Source organism: Moschus berezovskii, chromosome 18 (assembly GCF_049115385.1).
Source record: "Moschus berezovskii isolate FMDL1 chromosome 18, NW_MosBer_1.0, whole genome shotgun sequence".
NCBI classification, from domain to species: domain Eukaryota; kingdom Metazoa; phylum Chordata; class Mammalia; order Artiodactyla; family Moschidae; genus Moschus; species Moschus berezovskii.
The window spans coordinates 41,546,870-41,562,902 of NC_142477.1; the positions used below are offsets into that span (position 1 = coordinate 41,546,870).

Genomic DNA, 16,033 nt, shown 5'->3' on the forward strand with positions numbered 1-16,033 from the left:
CATTTCTGGTTTATTCTAATGAATAGTTAAGCAATGAAACTTTTTACCTGTGCTGTAATCAGTTTAGATAGAAATTCCTGCTTCAACAAGACAGAATAATCCTAACTGGGTAGAATAACCTTAAGTGGGTGGTCCAGAGTTAACAGTGCTTTGTTTATTGTACTGAGCTGGAAGATGGTGATGTCCTTACTACTTACTTTGGGTGCTACATTACTGCCCCTGGCTGAATGTTACTAGCTGCTATAGTCTAGAGTTTTCAAATACTTTGCTTTAGTATAAAAGTTTCCTCCTTTGCTACCAATTTCAACAGCTGTTCTTTCTTGTCACAGTGTCCTTACCAGTAAAAGTTTTTAATTATTGCTTCTATAGGCCTGAAAAGCTGATATCCAAACTTGTTAGAATAAACACCGATAAATTTTGAATGTGGGTCAGAGGTACCTCCTTTGAATAAAATTTGTGAATGTCACTGCATAGATTTATACTAGTGAGTTGTTGAGAGGGATGAGGTTGTCAGATAGATATGACAGTATTGCATAAAGGGAATGTAATTTACTATCTGCTGCAAGGAGTCTCTTCTACTAAATGTGTTAACATTACTGAAAGAAAATTCCTTCATAACTTAACAACTTGATTACATAAGAGTCAAATGGATTAAAGAAATAACTATCAATAATAATAGTGATAATAACGATGATGATGATAATAGCTAACTTTTATCAAGTGCTTAATTTGTGCTAGGAACTAGGCTCACTACTTGGCAAATACATCCATTTAATAAATGTAAATGAATAATCAAAAACTATAGAACATTTCTAAAAGTACTTGACCCAACAAAAAATCAGGTTTCAGAAATTTTTGCAAAAATCAAATTTAGCAATGAAACTCTTTTATAGATAAAATTTACTACTTTGACCAGCTTGATATAATCTTTACCTACGGCAGAAATCTCCCAAATGTTCTTTAGCACAGGCATACTGCAGTGCTGAATTCTTTGGTTCCTACTTAATTATCACAGCTACTTAAACTGAGGGTTTCCCTTGTGGCTCAGTGGTAAAGAACCTGCTTGCAAATGCAGGAGACGCAGGTTTGATCCCATCATCGGGAAGATTCCCTGGAGAAGGAAATGGCAACCCACTCTGGTATTCTTGCCTGAGAAATCCCAAGGAGAGAGGAAACTGGCGGGCTACAAGTTCATGGAGTCGCAAGAGAGTCAGACACGACTTAGCGACTAAACAACTTGAAGCTGGAAAGACTTGTACTGAAATTTTGCTATCTTCAATAAAAAAAAAGGTCAACTTTTGGAGCCTTAAATTGACCTACCTGAAAAAGTTGTTTGTTATTGTAGGTCTTAAGCTCCTGATTCCCCCGACATGCTTCTTTTTAAAATCGATCCTTGCAGAAGCGAGAAATAAATAAAAAAAGCTTGTGACTTGTGTGTCCTTGCAAAGCATGTATGTTTATTTCCAGGGCCTAAAGGAGTTTATTTTCCCCCCTCGCAGCTGCAAGAATCCATTTCAAATCACATCCGGGTAACTAGGAGCTTATAGCCTACTACAGTAAACAGTAAGTCAGTTCTGAGGCTTATGTAGATGTAAAACTTGACTAACGCTTTACATTTAAGTCTGTTAAAATTCAACCATGTTCATTTTAAAATGTGTATTTGCTCACCTGCTTGGTGTTAACCTGGACTCAAAGCTGTTGGCCTTCATGGTGATGGTATCAGTAAACAGCACATCTTTTGCTGGGGATGCCAAAGCTTCAGAATGAGATAAGGATGGATGCATTCTTTGCTGCTGTAATCTTTTCAGGGTAGCGTAGCCAAAGGCATCTCTAGAACTTGTGTAACTAAAGTTACAGTCTGCTAGACTTTTAATTGTAGCAATAGAGGGTGCTTTAAGGGACTGTGCTCTTCTAGGAAGAGTATGAGAAGAACCTGGAGGCACCAGGGACACTGAGTTTGACTTAGAGAGAGAGAGATGGTTAGACTGTGGCGTCAAATAGTGGCTTGTCTTAACAGTTTTAGTACTTACCACAGTACTCATACTCCCACAGTCTGTGTCCACAGTCGCAGGATCTACACCTACTGTCTCTCGTGAAGGACTTGAACTCATTGAGCTTATGCCACTTGTTGTAGTATCTGTATTAAAACTCTGGCTACGTATCTTCATATGTGAGCTCGATGAACTTTCTACAACTAATCTCTCTCGGCTTGTGTTTTCTCTGTGATTCTCTGTACCAAAACTCTTGGTGAATTTTAAGTCATTCTCTCCAATACTTGGAGTACTACCAGTGTCTTCAATGTGCTTATTCCCAACAAATGAAGTTTCTAATTGTAATGTTTTCTGTACTGTGGATATGGGTGTGAAATCATCACTATGATTAAAGTCAACACTGGGCTCTGTAAGCGTTCTGATCCGCCTGTTGCTTGTCTTATTTTCAGATGACAGTTTCCCTCCTTTTGGATCACTGCTGCTACGATGTTTTTTATTAGGCAAAGTAAGAGAATTTAAGATACGATTCTTCACAAGTTTACTAGAAGCAAAGAAAGGGAATGGATTTTTATCCTTTATAGGTCCAGGTCGGTCATAAAATGCTGGCTCTGCATCTTCATTGATGTCGAGGAAAAATGTACTAGTGCAGCTGCTGCCAAACCGGTCATCCTCCATGATGAACATACCTATGATCAAAGGATTGATAATAAAAGCACATTAAAAAGGACAAATAATTATGGTAACTTTAAGTGACCTAGCTGAGGAAATTTTTGTCTAATAGTCACCTGGAAAAAATGCTTTCAAAAATAAAGAGTTAAGACTGCTGAGCTAAATAAACAGAGCTTCCATGAGATCCAGAATTTGTATTTGAATAAAATATAAAATTATGTCATTATGAAATCTTCTGTTATTTAAAAAAAAAACAAAAACTATAGGACTCATTATGTCACAGCTTATCTGAAGTTTCTTTTGTATCCCAGCAAGTTTCCAAAACCTCCAAATATTCAGGATAAAATTAAAGGCAGAAAGGAGACTTGACTATGGATGTTTATTCAGTTGGTACAGGTTCCTGGTGGCTTATACTTCCAATCACAATAGGCAAGAGAAATCAATCTTATAAGAAATGAATGTACAATCTTGAACAACATATACTTAGAATCGAGTCACAACATTTTAAGTTCATGTTTAAACGAATTACACTTATTTCTCATTTTGTCTTGAAGTGAAGTGAAGTCGCTCAGTCGTGTCCGACTCTTTGCGACCCCATGGACTGTAGCCTACCACGCTCCTCCGTCCATGGGATTTTCCAGGCAAGAGTACTGGAGTGGGTTGCCATTTTCTTCTCCAGAGGATCTTCCCAACCCAGGGATCAAACCTGGGTCTCCCTCATTGTAGGCACTTTACCATCTGAGCCACCTAAGACACTCATCTAAATTCAATGCCTACCTCTCTCTAACAAAAGATTCAACCCAGGTGATTAATGACATCTACGGGATTGTATTTTATTCTTCTGTTGAATAATTCGGAGAAGGCAATGGCAAGCCACTGCAATACTCTTGCCTAGAAAATCGCATGGACGGAGGAGCCTGGTGGGCTGCAGTCCATGGGGTCGCTACTAGTCGGATACGACTGAGCAACTTCACTTTCACGCATTGGAGAAGGAAATGGCAACCCACTCCAATGTTCTTGCCTGGAGAATCCCAGGGATGGGGGAGCCTGGTGGGCTGCCGTCTATGGGGTCGCACACAGTCAGACACGACTGAAGCGACTTAGTAGCAGCAGCAGTTGAATAATTAGAAGTGATTTCAAATATATTCTGAATAAAGGCAAAACAAAATCTTAATCTTGCATACTGCACTGTTTTTCCATATTATGTCAATTTTAAGATGTACATGTTTCACACTTAAAATCTCTAAAATCAGGATGTATCTTGCAATACGCATCTTTTTTTCTTACACAGTGGTGTGCATATTATACTTTAGGATGTCTTAGATCTGGCAAAATGTTTGATAAATACTGCCCTATCCTCTTAAAAAAACTGTCTTAAATTTTTGCAGCTAGCACCATTTAACACAGGGCTTAAAAATTTAATCCATTTTTCATTTAGTTGATTTTTTAAAACTTCATTCAGTTGATTTTTGATACTCCCTTTTAGCAGTTTCACCATTTAATTTTAAAATTGAGCTTTTCTTCTAAAAATGAGTATGTGAATATAATATCTCTTAACAAACATATTCTAGCACAACAACCCTATATATGAAAAATGAACTAAAGAATTAGGTAAAAGATGACAGTAGGTGAATAAACATTTACTTATTAGAAATTGGAAAAAAAGGGAGAGAGAGGGGAGAATGGTTCTTCTGGCACATGATTTATTATTTAACTCTGTAAGTAGGAGTTTCCAACAGCTATTTAGAAAGCAAAGGGAAACAACAATGTATGCTGATGGCTATACTCCCTGTTGTGAAAAAATACACATTCTCCAAGAGGCTATTACTGCCAAATTATCTCAGAAAGAAGTAAATTAAGAATGTAAAAATTCATTTAAATTTTTATATCAGCAGTGTTAGTTTTGGCTAACTTCATATGATGCTGTCACAATACTCACTGGATGGTGCAGATTCACTTTCACTATTATGCCTAGAGCTTGTTGACTCCGAGTTCAAACTTAGGGTGCTTGGGACAGATGAGAGTTCATTACAGAGTTGTTCTACATCATCTGGAACCACTGGCCACAAATGTTTACGACTGTGCCTTACAGCATCCCAATTGTGACATTTTAGAATATCACAGCCTTGCTTGGTTTTGGCTATGAGCCCAAGAACATATACACAGGTCCTGTAAGTAAAAAGTGAAGTAATGACAGTTGATAATTTCAAACTGAGATTTCTTAAAGCAACCATAAAATATTAGTTTGCTATATGTACACTTGCATTTTATTTCATAAGCTATTAAAAATAACATGAAAATCTTCCTAATAAAATTATTAATTACAAGGAAATAATTTCAAAGAATTATAATCAAATAAAAAACATATATATACATATACATTAGCTTTTCTGAAATAAATTCAGAATATTTAGGCTAATGGAATACTGGACTATTTGGACACATGCTAAACTCTCACTGTTTACTTGCAAGGTAAAAGACAATACTATAATGTTAAAAAATAAAGTAATATTAAAAAAGGAACTCCAAAAAAAAAAAGGGACTCCATAAGATGTTTAATTTAATGCATTGAAAAACTATAATCATAAACTATTTTTCTCACATCCAGATGTGAACAACAGTATACACAACAGAGATTTCTGAGTTAAATCACACACCCTCTGACTGAAAGAACTTCACACTGTTTTGCAAGTTTCAGTATATCTGGAATCACATTTTCTTCCTGTAGCAAATTGAGACCCCAATTAGATGAGCCAATATTTCCCTAAAAGAAAGGAAATCACATGTCAAATATATTTCCAAGAGTAACTCTAAAGACATTTGAAAAGCTACCTATAACACAAAAAATCTAATGACATCTATTAGAAAGAACTGTGGGAAAAAACCTCACATAAGGAACTTTAGGAATTAAAGTTCCATTTGTCTTATCAAGGGGCTTCCCTGGTGGCTCAGATGGTAAAGTGTCAGCCTGAAATGCAGGAGACCCAGGTTTGATCCCTGGGTCAGGAAGAATTCCCTGGAGAAAGGAATGGCAACCCAGTCCAGTACTCTTGCCTGAAAAATTCCATGGACAGAGGAGCCTGGTAGGCTACAGTCCATGGGGTTGCAGAGTCGGACACGACTGAGCAACTTCACTTCACTTTTGTCTTATCAAGAAAAACAATAAGCTTAATTATTTACTTTCTCATATTTAAGTGGGCAGAGACAATCTTGGCTTTAGAATACTAATCTAAGAACAAATTCCAAATAAAATAATTATTATTTAATATCAATGGAAAAATGAGTAAAAATTGAAAAATTTAGAAGATCTCATAGAAGTGTTTAATACAAACCAAGGCCCAAAGAGATGCTTTCAGTTTTTTAATTTCTTCCCATTTATCCAAATCTGGTGTACGAACATTGTGACAGAGTTCTGTAATAATATTCTGGAGAAGGAAAAAAAATGCCATATGATTAACAATACATTTTTAACATATTTTCTTATTGTATATTAAAATCTATTTAAGGTTTATATTTAGTAATTTCTACATATTTAAAATCTTAAAATAATTTTATGCAAAATTTCTTAAGAAGCAGCATTAGGAGATGTGCTCTGAGCTCATATACTAGAGCTGGGAACTTATTAGGCAAGTGGCTTTCAGCACCTTACTCCATCTCCCCATGCCTTGATTTCCTGAACTCTAAAACAGGAATAATAATAGCCTCTGTTTCATAAAGTTTAATGATTTAAGGAATTATTACATATGAAGTTTGACAAAGTACTTGGGACTTAGTATTATAAAATGTTACCCATTAATTATCATTATTTCTTTTAGACAGAAAATAATAAATTAACAACTAGATCTTCCCATACTATGGAGGTAATGACACTGAGAAAATCATTTAAATTTTCAGCAAATTTTAAAAAATTAATATAAAGATACACACCTCAATAATCTTCATGGATAATATAAAAATACATGAAATTATGGAGTATATTTATGTAAAACTTTTGCTCCTGAGAGGAACACTGATATGAAAAGGGACTGAACATCTAGGTTACTACTGTTAAGAAACACACAAATACTTCTGTAATTATTCCTAAAATATGAAAACGGTCATACTTATTGAAAAGACCTAGTAGCAAGACATACTCCCAGCGAAAATTTGATGTGCATGCTATACTCAATATTTCATGAAGTATATGAGAGTAGTTAGATACTAACAAATAGCAGCTGATACTTTCAGTTTGTTACTCACCAAAGGTAACTGAATATGTTTCAGGTTCAGTTTAATTTCCCAATGAGAGGAATGAAGATATTCAATTTTTCAGCATGTTTTTTTTTTTTACTAAGAAGATGAACTTTCCCAACAAACTAGAAAGGAAAAGAACTTGGACCTTGACTGGGTTACTTATTCTACATAAGAAATTACATATGCAAAAGATTGTAAATCAGGGAAATGTATGCAAGCCTGTTTATGTGTCTAAGGACTGCAAGCACAGAATGCCAAAGTCAGTTACAAGACGGAGCTTTAAAAGCAATTATACCACTGACTTTAAGGCTGTTGAGAAGTTTTTGCGAAGATAACACTTTAGTAATATTAACTTTTTTCTATTACTGTAGCTATTTAAAAGAAAAAAATTATGTTTTTACCTGTACTTCCAATAAATGACAGCCTGTTTTGTGGTGTACCAGTTGTCCATAAAGATGTACAGGTAGGTAGACATGAGGACGCTGTAATCTAGTATGATAAAAATGATTGATAAACCTACTGGCTCATTGTAAACATACTAATGTATAAAATGACTTATAAAATATGAGATAAACAATTAGACAATCACTCAGCATAAATAAAAATATGGAGGTGGAAAGGCATTAGAGTTCTTCTAGAAAAAATAAAAGTTTAGCTGGTTTCAGAGTAATGGTAAGAGACCTAAGACTAGAAAGACGAGGGTTAAACATGAAGGGTTCTAAATGCTCTACAAGTCAGGGAATGCAAGTTATGAATGCCACTGAATTTTGAACATTCAGTGCTGTGCTTTAAAAAGATTTTTCCTATGTCAGTGTAAGAATATCCAAGTACTCAGAAAACTTTAAAAAACAATGATTTATAACAACATGATTTTAAATTTTATGTTTGAGGACTAGCAATAAACTACTCCATTAACTGGACTATACCTTTGGTTACTCCGACGAACATAGTTGTCACCATCAATTGGCTTCCGGTAAGTGGTAAGTGCTTCATTAAGCTGTTCTTCAATCAAGTCAACATATTTTGAATTATATTCCTAGAAAATAATATTGTTTAAATTATGTATACTAAAATAACAACATTTACTAAATCTCTAATATGTTAGTTACCCAGCAAATCTTGGAAGCACAAATAAAAGAAAAATGAACATCTTTTTCATTGTCTAGGAAATTTGAGAAATTTTTGAAGAGCACAGATATAACAAGCTATTATCAATGCAAAAATGTTCTACCACATCCATACCCATAAACTCTGTTTATACTTTTCCCCATTTTCAATTAATATTTTGGGGTCCACTTAAGTAAGTTAAAAATTTTGTTTTTCATCTTACTTGAATTCCTTTCCTCATAAAAAAAAAAAAAAAACTAGTTTCTTAATATTAAATCCTAAAGATATTCACTAGGAATTTTAAAAGGAAATTAACTGAGTTCTATCATGTTAGCACCTTTTGAAAAATAGTGTCTCTTTCTTCACTGATTTAAATCAGGTCAAATGTAAAAAATATTTCCAACTAAAACCTGGAAAACTTCTAGTCAAATTATTTAAAATGAGGCAGTCAATCACACTACCATCTTCATTGCAAAAGATCTCCACTTTAAACTGTTCAGAAGAAATTGGTAGAACCTCTGAAAAGCAATTTTCCAGTACTTATCCAAACTTAAATTAATATACTTTTTGACTTAACAATTATACTTTAGAAATTTGTTCAACAAATATATTTGCACAAGTATGCAAAGAATGCAAGAATATAAAGCAAATACTGTTTACAAAACTAAAAAGTTGGAAACAACCTAAGTGCCCAAAATACAAGAGTGATGATAAAAATTAGGGTACAGTCATATAATTTACTATGTAGCCACTGAAGAGAATTCAGTTCAGTTCAGTTCAGTTCAGTTGCTCAGTCGTGTCCGACTCTCCGTGACCCCATGAATCACAGCAGGCCAGGCCTCCCTGTCCATCACCAACTCCCGGAGTTCACTCAAACTCATGTCCACAGAGTCGGCGATGCCATCCAGCCATCTCATTCTCGGTCGTCCCCTTCTCCTCCCGCCCCCAACCTTTCCCAAGAGAATTAGATAGCTCTAAATGCACAGCTCTGAAAAGACATCTCACATATACTGCTAAAGAAAAAAATTAAATACAGCCCTATTTACAGGTGTGAAGGAATTCATCTGTATTTTTAATTGAAGAATATATACTTACAGATGTACAAAACATCTTTAAATGTACACAAAATGTTAACAAACATTACCTTCAAAAAAGACAGAGTAAGGGGGCAAGGAGATATTTTTCATTTTATACTACTTCAATTTGAAGAGTTACCTTAACTCCCTACTTAGAGAGTCTAAAAGCTTACTTTTTCTGCTTTTCTTTTAGATTCCTTACTGTGCAAAAGTAATGTTTAAGAGTTTAATTATATTATCAGCAAACCAAATTATTACTACTGCTATAACACTACCATAATTTTCTTTAGACATGAAAATCTCAGTACAAAAATACAAATTAAGGCAAGTATTTTGAGCTTTATGCAGGAATAGTTACATTCATGAGGTACTGTCTGGCTAGCCTTTTGACCAGTGGCTGGTCTTTTGACCATGTGGAACACACTAGCAAAGGTCAGAGGTATGGTTTGTGACGATGAAATGCAGTGAGTTTCTGATGTGGATCATCTTGAGGATTCTGCCTCAAGGAGGCAGGGAGGGGCAAGACCCCAAATGAGGAGTATACCTCTAGATACTAGGGGGTACTGTAAGTAAGCAACCAGAGGAGCCACTTCTCTGGTCAAAGGAACTACAACTGAGAGATCTCCAGAGAGAACTCTTTCATAAGAACATAAGCCCTGAGTAAAAAGAAAAATCAACATCTGCAATCTGCCCTCCCCAAAGCTAACAGCCCCAGGTAACAACCGCATCAGCTGGGTAAGACTATCCATGAATTCTCATCCCTTCCTCCTCCTCTCCCTCCTGCTCGAAAGCTGGAGAGGCCCTAACTCTGCAGCTGGTAAATGGGGAGGAGATAATCAAGAGTGATGAAAGTGAACCATACCCCCTCTTTTATTGCAGGTTTCTAAGTCTGTACCAAGCCTGGTCTAGAAGAGAAAGTTTTAAATCAAATGAGTAGATTTTCAGGATGATTCTGGCCTGGATGTTTTATTACCTAGAAAAAGTGTCAACTTTATCATGGCATGCTGCAAACTACTGGGAGAAAATCAAACATAGAGGAAAGAGCATCAAGGGCTCTGGAATCAAAAAGTGCCCCTGACTCTGTTATTTTCAAGCTTTGTGACCTAGGATAAATTAGGTTACTCATCTTAGCTTCCACATTTTCCTTCACAAAACAGAAATAATAGAAAACATTTCACTGAGAGCTGCTGTGAGGATTAAATGAGGTAATACTTGAAAAGCACTAAGTTTAATAGTAGGCAATCACTATTCACTAATTAATTTCCCATTCACTAATTAATTTGAGAGAGTAGACTATACTGTCTTTGTTTTTACACCTCCCATTTACTGGCTAAACTCACTATAACTGCAAGTTAGCATCTGTTTGCAACTTTCTACTGAAATTGCTCTGGCAAAATTCACCAATGACCTGTCACATTTAACAGTGTTTTTTCTAGTGTTTACCTTATCTGACCTCTCTCAAGAATATATACCACTGGCCTCTCCTTCCTGAAGCATCCTTTAGTGAAATCATTCTGATAATTTTTCCTCAGTGTCCCCATCCTTTTGTTCCTCTCATTAAAGCAGAGTGTTCTCTAGGGAGCAATTTCCAGTTTTATTTTTTTGTTCTTTACATTTCCCTTGGTGATCTCACTCAATTCAAATTTCAACTACTACTATTCACTGACAACTCCCAAACTGTCATCTTCAGCTCCAGATCCACATTTCCAAGTATTTTCTGGTTACCATCACTTGCCATCCCATAGGCAAGAGCAATTCAACTTATTCAAAATTTAGTATCCTCAACCCTGCAACTCACAGTCTCTTAATGATGAGCCATTATTTACTCAAGCATTCAAATCAGAAACCATAAGAGTCAAGCAGTCCTCATTTATTATATCCAATCAGTTCATGAATTTTGTCCATCTTATTTTAACAATGCCCAGAAAATGTGTCTCTATCAAACCTCACCACCACTGAAGTTCAGGCTCTTACCAATTTTGCTTCTAAACTAGATACTCGGTATTCCTAGATATTTTCACTTTTTTTTTTTCAAGTGAGGATAATCTTCTGTTTAGGGAATGAAACTATTAAGTCTTTATTTCAGTTTTCCAATTCACCAATTACTGAAAGACTCCATGCCTGAAGCTGTATGCTTTACAGTTACAGTATTTCTTTTCCATCCAGTTTTATCGAGAGATAACTGACATCCAGCAGTGTGTATATCCAGCATAATGATTTGACTTACACACATCTGAAATAACTATCACAATATGTTTAGTGAATATACATTACTTTATATAGATACAAAACTAAAGAAATAAAATACTTTCCCTTGTGATAAGAACTCTCAGGATTTACTCAATAACTTTCATATATAACATTGAACAAAGCTAATTATATTTATCATGTTGTACATTATATCCCTAGTACTTATTATCTGATAAGTGTATAAATGGAAGTTTGCATCTTTTGACTGCCTTCATCCAATTTCCTCTACTCCCACATCCCACCTCTGGTAACTATAACATAGTTTCATTATTTTTTTCTAAATGAGACTATCTTATGAAATATGGTTCAATATAGACAATATAAACAATGATCTGAATTCAATAAGGAAAATCTGGGAATCATTTATGTTAGGACTGATTATTCTATGAGCTCATAAGATGCTTTGATGATTTATAATGCTTCAAGTGAACTGAAGCCACAGTGATGACCAGCTAAAGAAAAGCTACAGAGAAAACCAATACCTTCAAACTAGTCCCTTCTTCCTAGATTTCCCTATTATGTACAATAGCAAGAAGTTTGCTCTCAGATTTATGAAAAGTCTACCCTAAAATGAAGTTCAATAGTTAGATTATTATATCTGCACAGCAGAACCGTTTGAAAGCAAAATTTCAACAGAAAACATACAAAATCAACAGCTCACACTATAAAATAACTGTAGTTTAAAAAATGGATAAATATGAATATAAATAATTAACAGAATTTTAAGACCTGACTTCATATGAGTATTTAAATATTTAACTTTAATTTCAAAATCCTCAAATGTATTTTCTAAAATAAAAACATACAAACTGAAACTTATTCAACAGAAAGTTACCTTGTGCCATTTTTCCAACTGTTTTGTTACATAACCCCTTTCATTCAAATAAGAAAATCCTTTTGGAATGGAGAGAAATCTGTAAAGTGCAACAGGCAAAAGTTTAACATTGGGTCTCACAAAAAATTTGTTTAAGAAGCTAAAGCTCAAACCAAATACACTTAAGCCCAAAGACTTTAAGAACAGTGCCTTAAAGAGGTCAATTATCTTATAATTTCAAATACAAATACTTTGGAAATCTTTGCAAAAAACATGAATCCAACCACAGTAAAGAAAATGTTATGAAAAGAATAAGGACACATAGAAATGAAAAAGAAACACTATGGAAAACAATGAAAAGTCAGAGTTTCAGTATTAAAGGATGCCCAATATTCTAAAATGGGCCTCTTTCAGAAGTTAACAGCTAAACTCTTTAGAGTGCTTCCTTTACAGATTTGAATCCAGCTTTAATATACACTGCCAGAGAGCACACAAAAGAAAACATAACTACAAGAAAAATTTTCTTAAAATTTACCTCAGGAGGAGAAGCAAACCCTTGTCCCCAAGGTGAGATAAAGCTGGCTTCATCTGAATAAGTGCATGAAGATTGGCCTAAAATAAGTAATTATTAGGCAAATTAATAACTTCATGAAGATAGTAAATTCTCTACTTCCAAAACCACTATATCACATACCTTATAATTTCACACAGTTTTCTATCAAATTTGAATATTTTCATAAAAATTCATGTCTAAGTATTTTATTATAAGATAATGAAACTTCACCTTGTCTTCACATGCTTCATCGAGAATATCAAGGGCCTCAGAAGAAATAGTTTTATTTTTATCATGCAGCTGGGTCACTAGTAATTCAATTCCCCAATTATTGAAGAATTCAACATTAGCTCTCAATAATACTCTTAAATGTTTTGTTGCATACAGTCTGCAGGCCTATAAAGATAAATGAGAACATTAAAAAACAAAAACCAACCACCATCATCCAAACTTCACTATAGACAGTCCATCTGACTGTTTTAGAATAGTTTTACACTTGAAAAGGGCAGAAAGACTGGAATCGACAGTCTAGCCCTTGATACAAATGTTTTTTAGTCCCAGTATAATAAAATACTGTATCTATCTAGCTGCTTCAAAGCACTTCTCTTTATATAAAAATATGGGTACTGTAGTCGAGTTCTCTGGACAAACTAAAATTTAAAAATAAACTCAAACTCCATCCCATAGTCTTAAAATCTATAATTTTATTAGGCTAAAATTTATAAAATACTGAACTAGTTAGGAATTTATAGTTCTGCCGCCTATGTTATACTCACATCAGTGGCTGCTGTTAAGATTTTGGAAAGGATGACCCTGGCCAAACCATCTCTGCTGTAGTCCAAGCTTGAAACGGTCAGTTTTAGCAAGTGATCTTGGTTTTTCAAGGAGCAAAGGTTAAGTAAACTAAAAAAATGATGAAAATAATAAAGGTTACTAGAAATTACTGTACTGATTCATTAACTCAACAAATATTTAAAAATTCCTAATAAGTATTTCTAAAAGAAAGCACTTAAGAAATATCCCATTTTTAAAAAAGAATCAGAGCATCAAGACAACTCTAATTAAAACTTTTTTGTATTTTGACAAAACTTTTTGCCTTTTCATACTATTTGTGGGGTTCTCAAGGCAAGAATACTGAAGTGGTTTGCCATTTCCTTCTCCAGTAGACCACATTTTTTCAGAACTCTTCATGACCCATCATCCATCTTGGGTGGCCCTATGGCATGAGTTAGATAAGGCTGTGGTCCATGTGATTAGTTTGGTTAGTTTTCTGTGACTGTGGTTTTCATTCTGTCTCATGGACAAAGAAGCCTGGTAGGCTGCAGTCCATGGGGTCGCAAAGAGTCGGACATGACTGAGTGACTTCACTTTCACTTTTCACTTTCATGCATTGGAGAAGGAAATGGCAACCCACTCCAGTGTTCTTGCCTGGAGAATCCCAGGGATGGGGGAGCCTGGTGGGCTGCCATCTATGGGGTCACAAAGAGTTGGACACGACTGAAGCGACTTAGCAGCAGCAGCAGCAGCCCTCTGAAAGATGAGGATTAGAGGCTTGTGGAAGCTTCCTGATGGGAGGGACTGGCTGTGGGGAAAACTGGATCTTGCTCTGGTGGTAAGGCCAAGCATAGTAAATCTTGAATCCAATTTTCTGCTGATGGGTAGGGCTGTGTTCCTTCCCTATTGTTTGGTCTGAGGCCAAACTATGGTAGGGGTAATGGCGACCTCCTTCAAAAGGACTTATGCCAGCGGGCTCCCAGGACTGTTGTGTCCATGACCCTGCAGCAGGCCACTGTCAACCCACGCTTCCACTGGAGACTCCAGGACACTCACAGGCAAGTCTCCTGGACTTCAAGATCAAACCAGTCAATCCTAAAGGAAATCAACCCTGAATATTTATTCATTGGAAGGACTGGTGCGGAAGCTGAAGCTCCGACACTTTGGCAACCTGATGCGAAGAGCTGACTCATTAGAAAAGACCTTGATGTTGGGAAAGATTGAAGGCAGTAGGAGAAGGGGACAACAGAGGACAAGATGGTTGGATGGCATCACTGACTCAGTGGACATGAGTTTGAACAAGTTCCAGGAGATGGAGGACTGGGAAGCCTGGCATGCTGCAGTCCATGGGGTCACAAAGAGATGGACATGACCGAGCAACTGAACAACAACAATAAAACTTACCAAATACAGGTACACAGACTAAAAAGCATACCCTTTCTGATCACATTAAAAATAAAGTTTAGGTATAAACTGAGACAGAATCTGGGAATGCTCACCATTGAAATACGCTGCATTTTTCCAGCATTTTGACCCCATGAGGGTGGCAAGAAAGTGTTCCAATAAATAAAAAGTAGTGTTGACTAAGGGTAGTCAATAAACCATTATTTTGAAGGCTTCTTTCAGGTTTCATTCCAGAAGAGGTATTGAGCCACTGAACAATATCCTTTACTAGATCTTCTAAGTATCCCTGCCCATCCTAAAAGCAAATACATTATGATATTGCTAGAAAAGCAGTTAGTGCCTACAATTAGAAAAATCAACTTGATTAATCAAGTCCAAAACATTTAATAATAATGAAGTTACTAATAACAGACATTAATCTCTTGAGTATCTGTTCTTTTTAATCCCATTCAATGCAATGCTGCATGAGATGGTATTATTTTCCATTTTACCAAAAGAAAACCAGGTCTTCTAGAAGGCAAATAACTTGTCCAAAGTCACATAAATAGCTAATGACTAAGGATAAAGATCTAGGTCTGGGCTCATTCTATGTTTCTAAATATAGCTTAAACATATTCAAAAATAAAAGGAAGGGGACAAATTCAGTGAAAAACATGTGTTCTGGGAAATATTCAAAGTGCCTATTACCTCTTCAGACTCAAGAAGAAATTCTGTAAACTGACAACCCACAACTGTGAGCTGCTTGGACTTGACAAAATCCAGATCCAGATTGGCGTATAACTTACTACTGGGCTTGTAAAAATAAAGTAGTCTTCGTACAAACCTAAGATTAAAATAAAAAGTCAGCAACAAAGTAATAAACCAAACAATTATTTTAGAGTCTTAACCACAGCTTTTGAGTATGTTTTGGGTTTAAACCATTGGGGTAAATGGCAAAAAAATTTAATAAACACATTTGGTATATTTTACACACACATGTGTGCGCGCGCACGCACACACACACACACACGAATAATCCTTCATTAAAAAAATATCTTCATGAAATAAGAATTTTATGGTGAGATGCCTGATATAAAATAGTGGAGAAGAAAGATGCTAGTAGGAAAAATGCAAACATAACACTGCTAGAAGATACACAGTTGGATAATTATGATGAAACCAC

General features: G+C 35.4%; 1 protein-coding gene across 3 annotated transcripts in view; it reads right to left on the minus strand.

Annotated features, from left to right (window-relative positions):
- The window catches only part of RICTOR (RPTOR independent companion of MTOR complex 2), a 128,689-nt gene that overhangs the window by 20,722 nt on the left and 91,934 nt on the right, over positions 1-16,033 (minus strand). For 2 of the 3 annotated variants that reach the window (XM_055422139.2, XM_055422141.2), the window contains 13 exons: positions 15,559-15,694; positions 14,967-15,166; positions 13,470-13,596; positions 12,925-13,089; positions 12,676-12,752; positions 12,162-12,240; positions 7,820-7,929; positions 7,295-7,382; positions 5,993-6,085; positions 5,318-5,424; positions 4,600-4,829; positions 1,669-2,677; positions 1,321-1,392 (listed from right to left, as the gene is read on the minus strand). In XM_055422139.2, coding sequence (XP_055278114.1) covers positions 1,321-1,392; positions 1,669-2,677; positions 4,600-4,829; positions 5,318-5,424; positions 5,993-6,085; positions 7,295-7,382; positions 7,820-7,929; positions 12,162-12,240; positions 12,676-12,752; positions 12,925-13,089; positions 13,470-13,596; positions 14,967-15,166; positions 15,559-15,694 — 2,493 coding nt within the window. The remainder of the gene's footprint in view (positions 1-1,320; positions 1,393-1,668; positions 2,678-4,599; positions 4,830-5,317; positions 5,425-5,992; positions 6,086-7,294; positions 7,383-7,819; positions 7,930-12,161; positions 12,241-12,675; positions 12,753-12,924; positions 13,090-13,469; positions 13,597-14,966; positions 15,167-15,558; positions 15,695-16,033) is intronic. The other variant, XM_055422140.2, reaches the window with a different exon arrangement.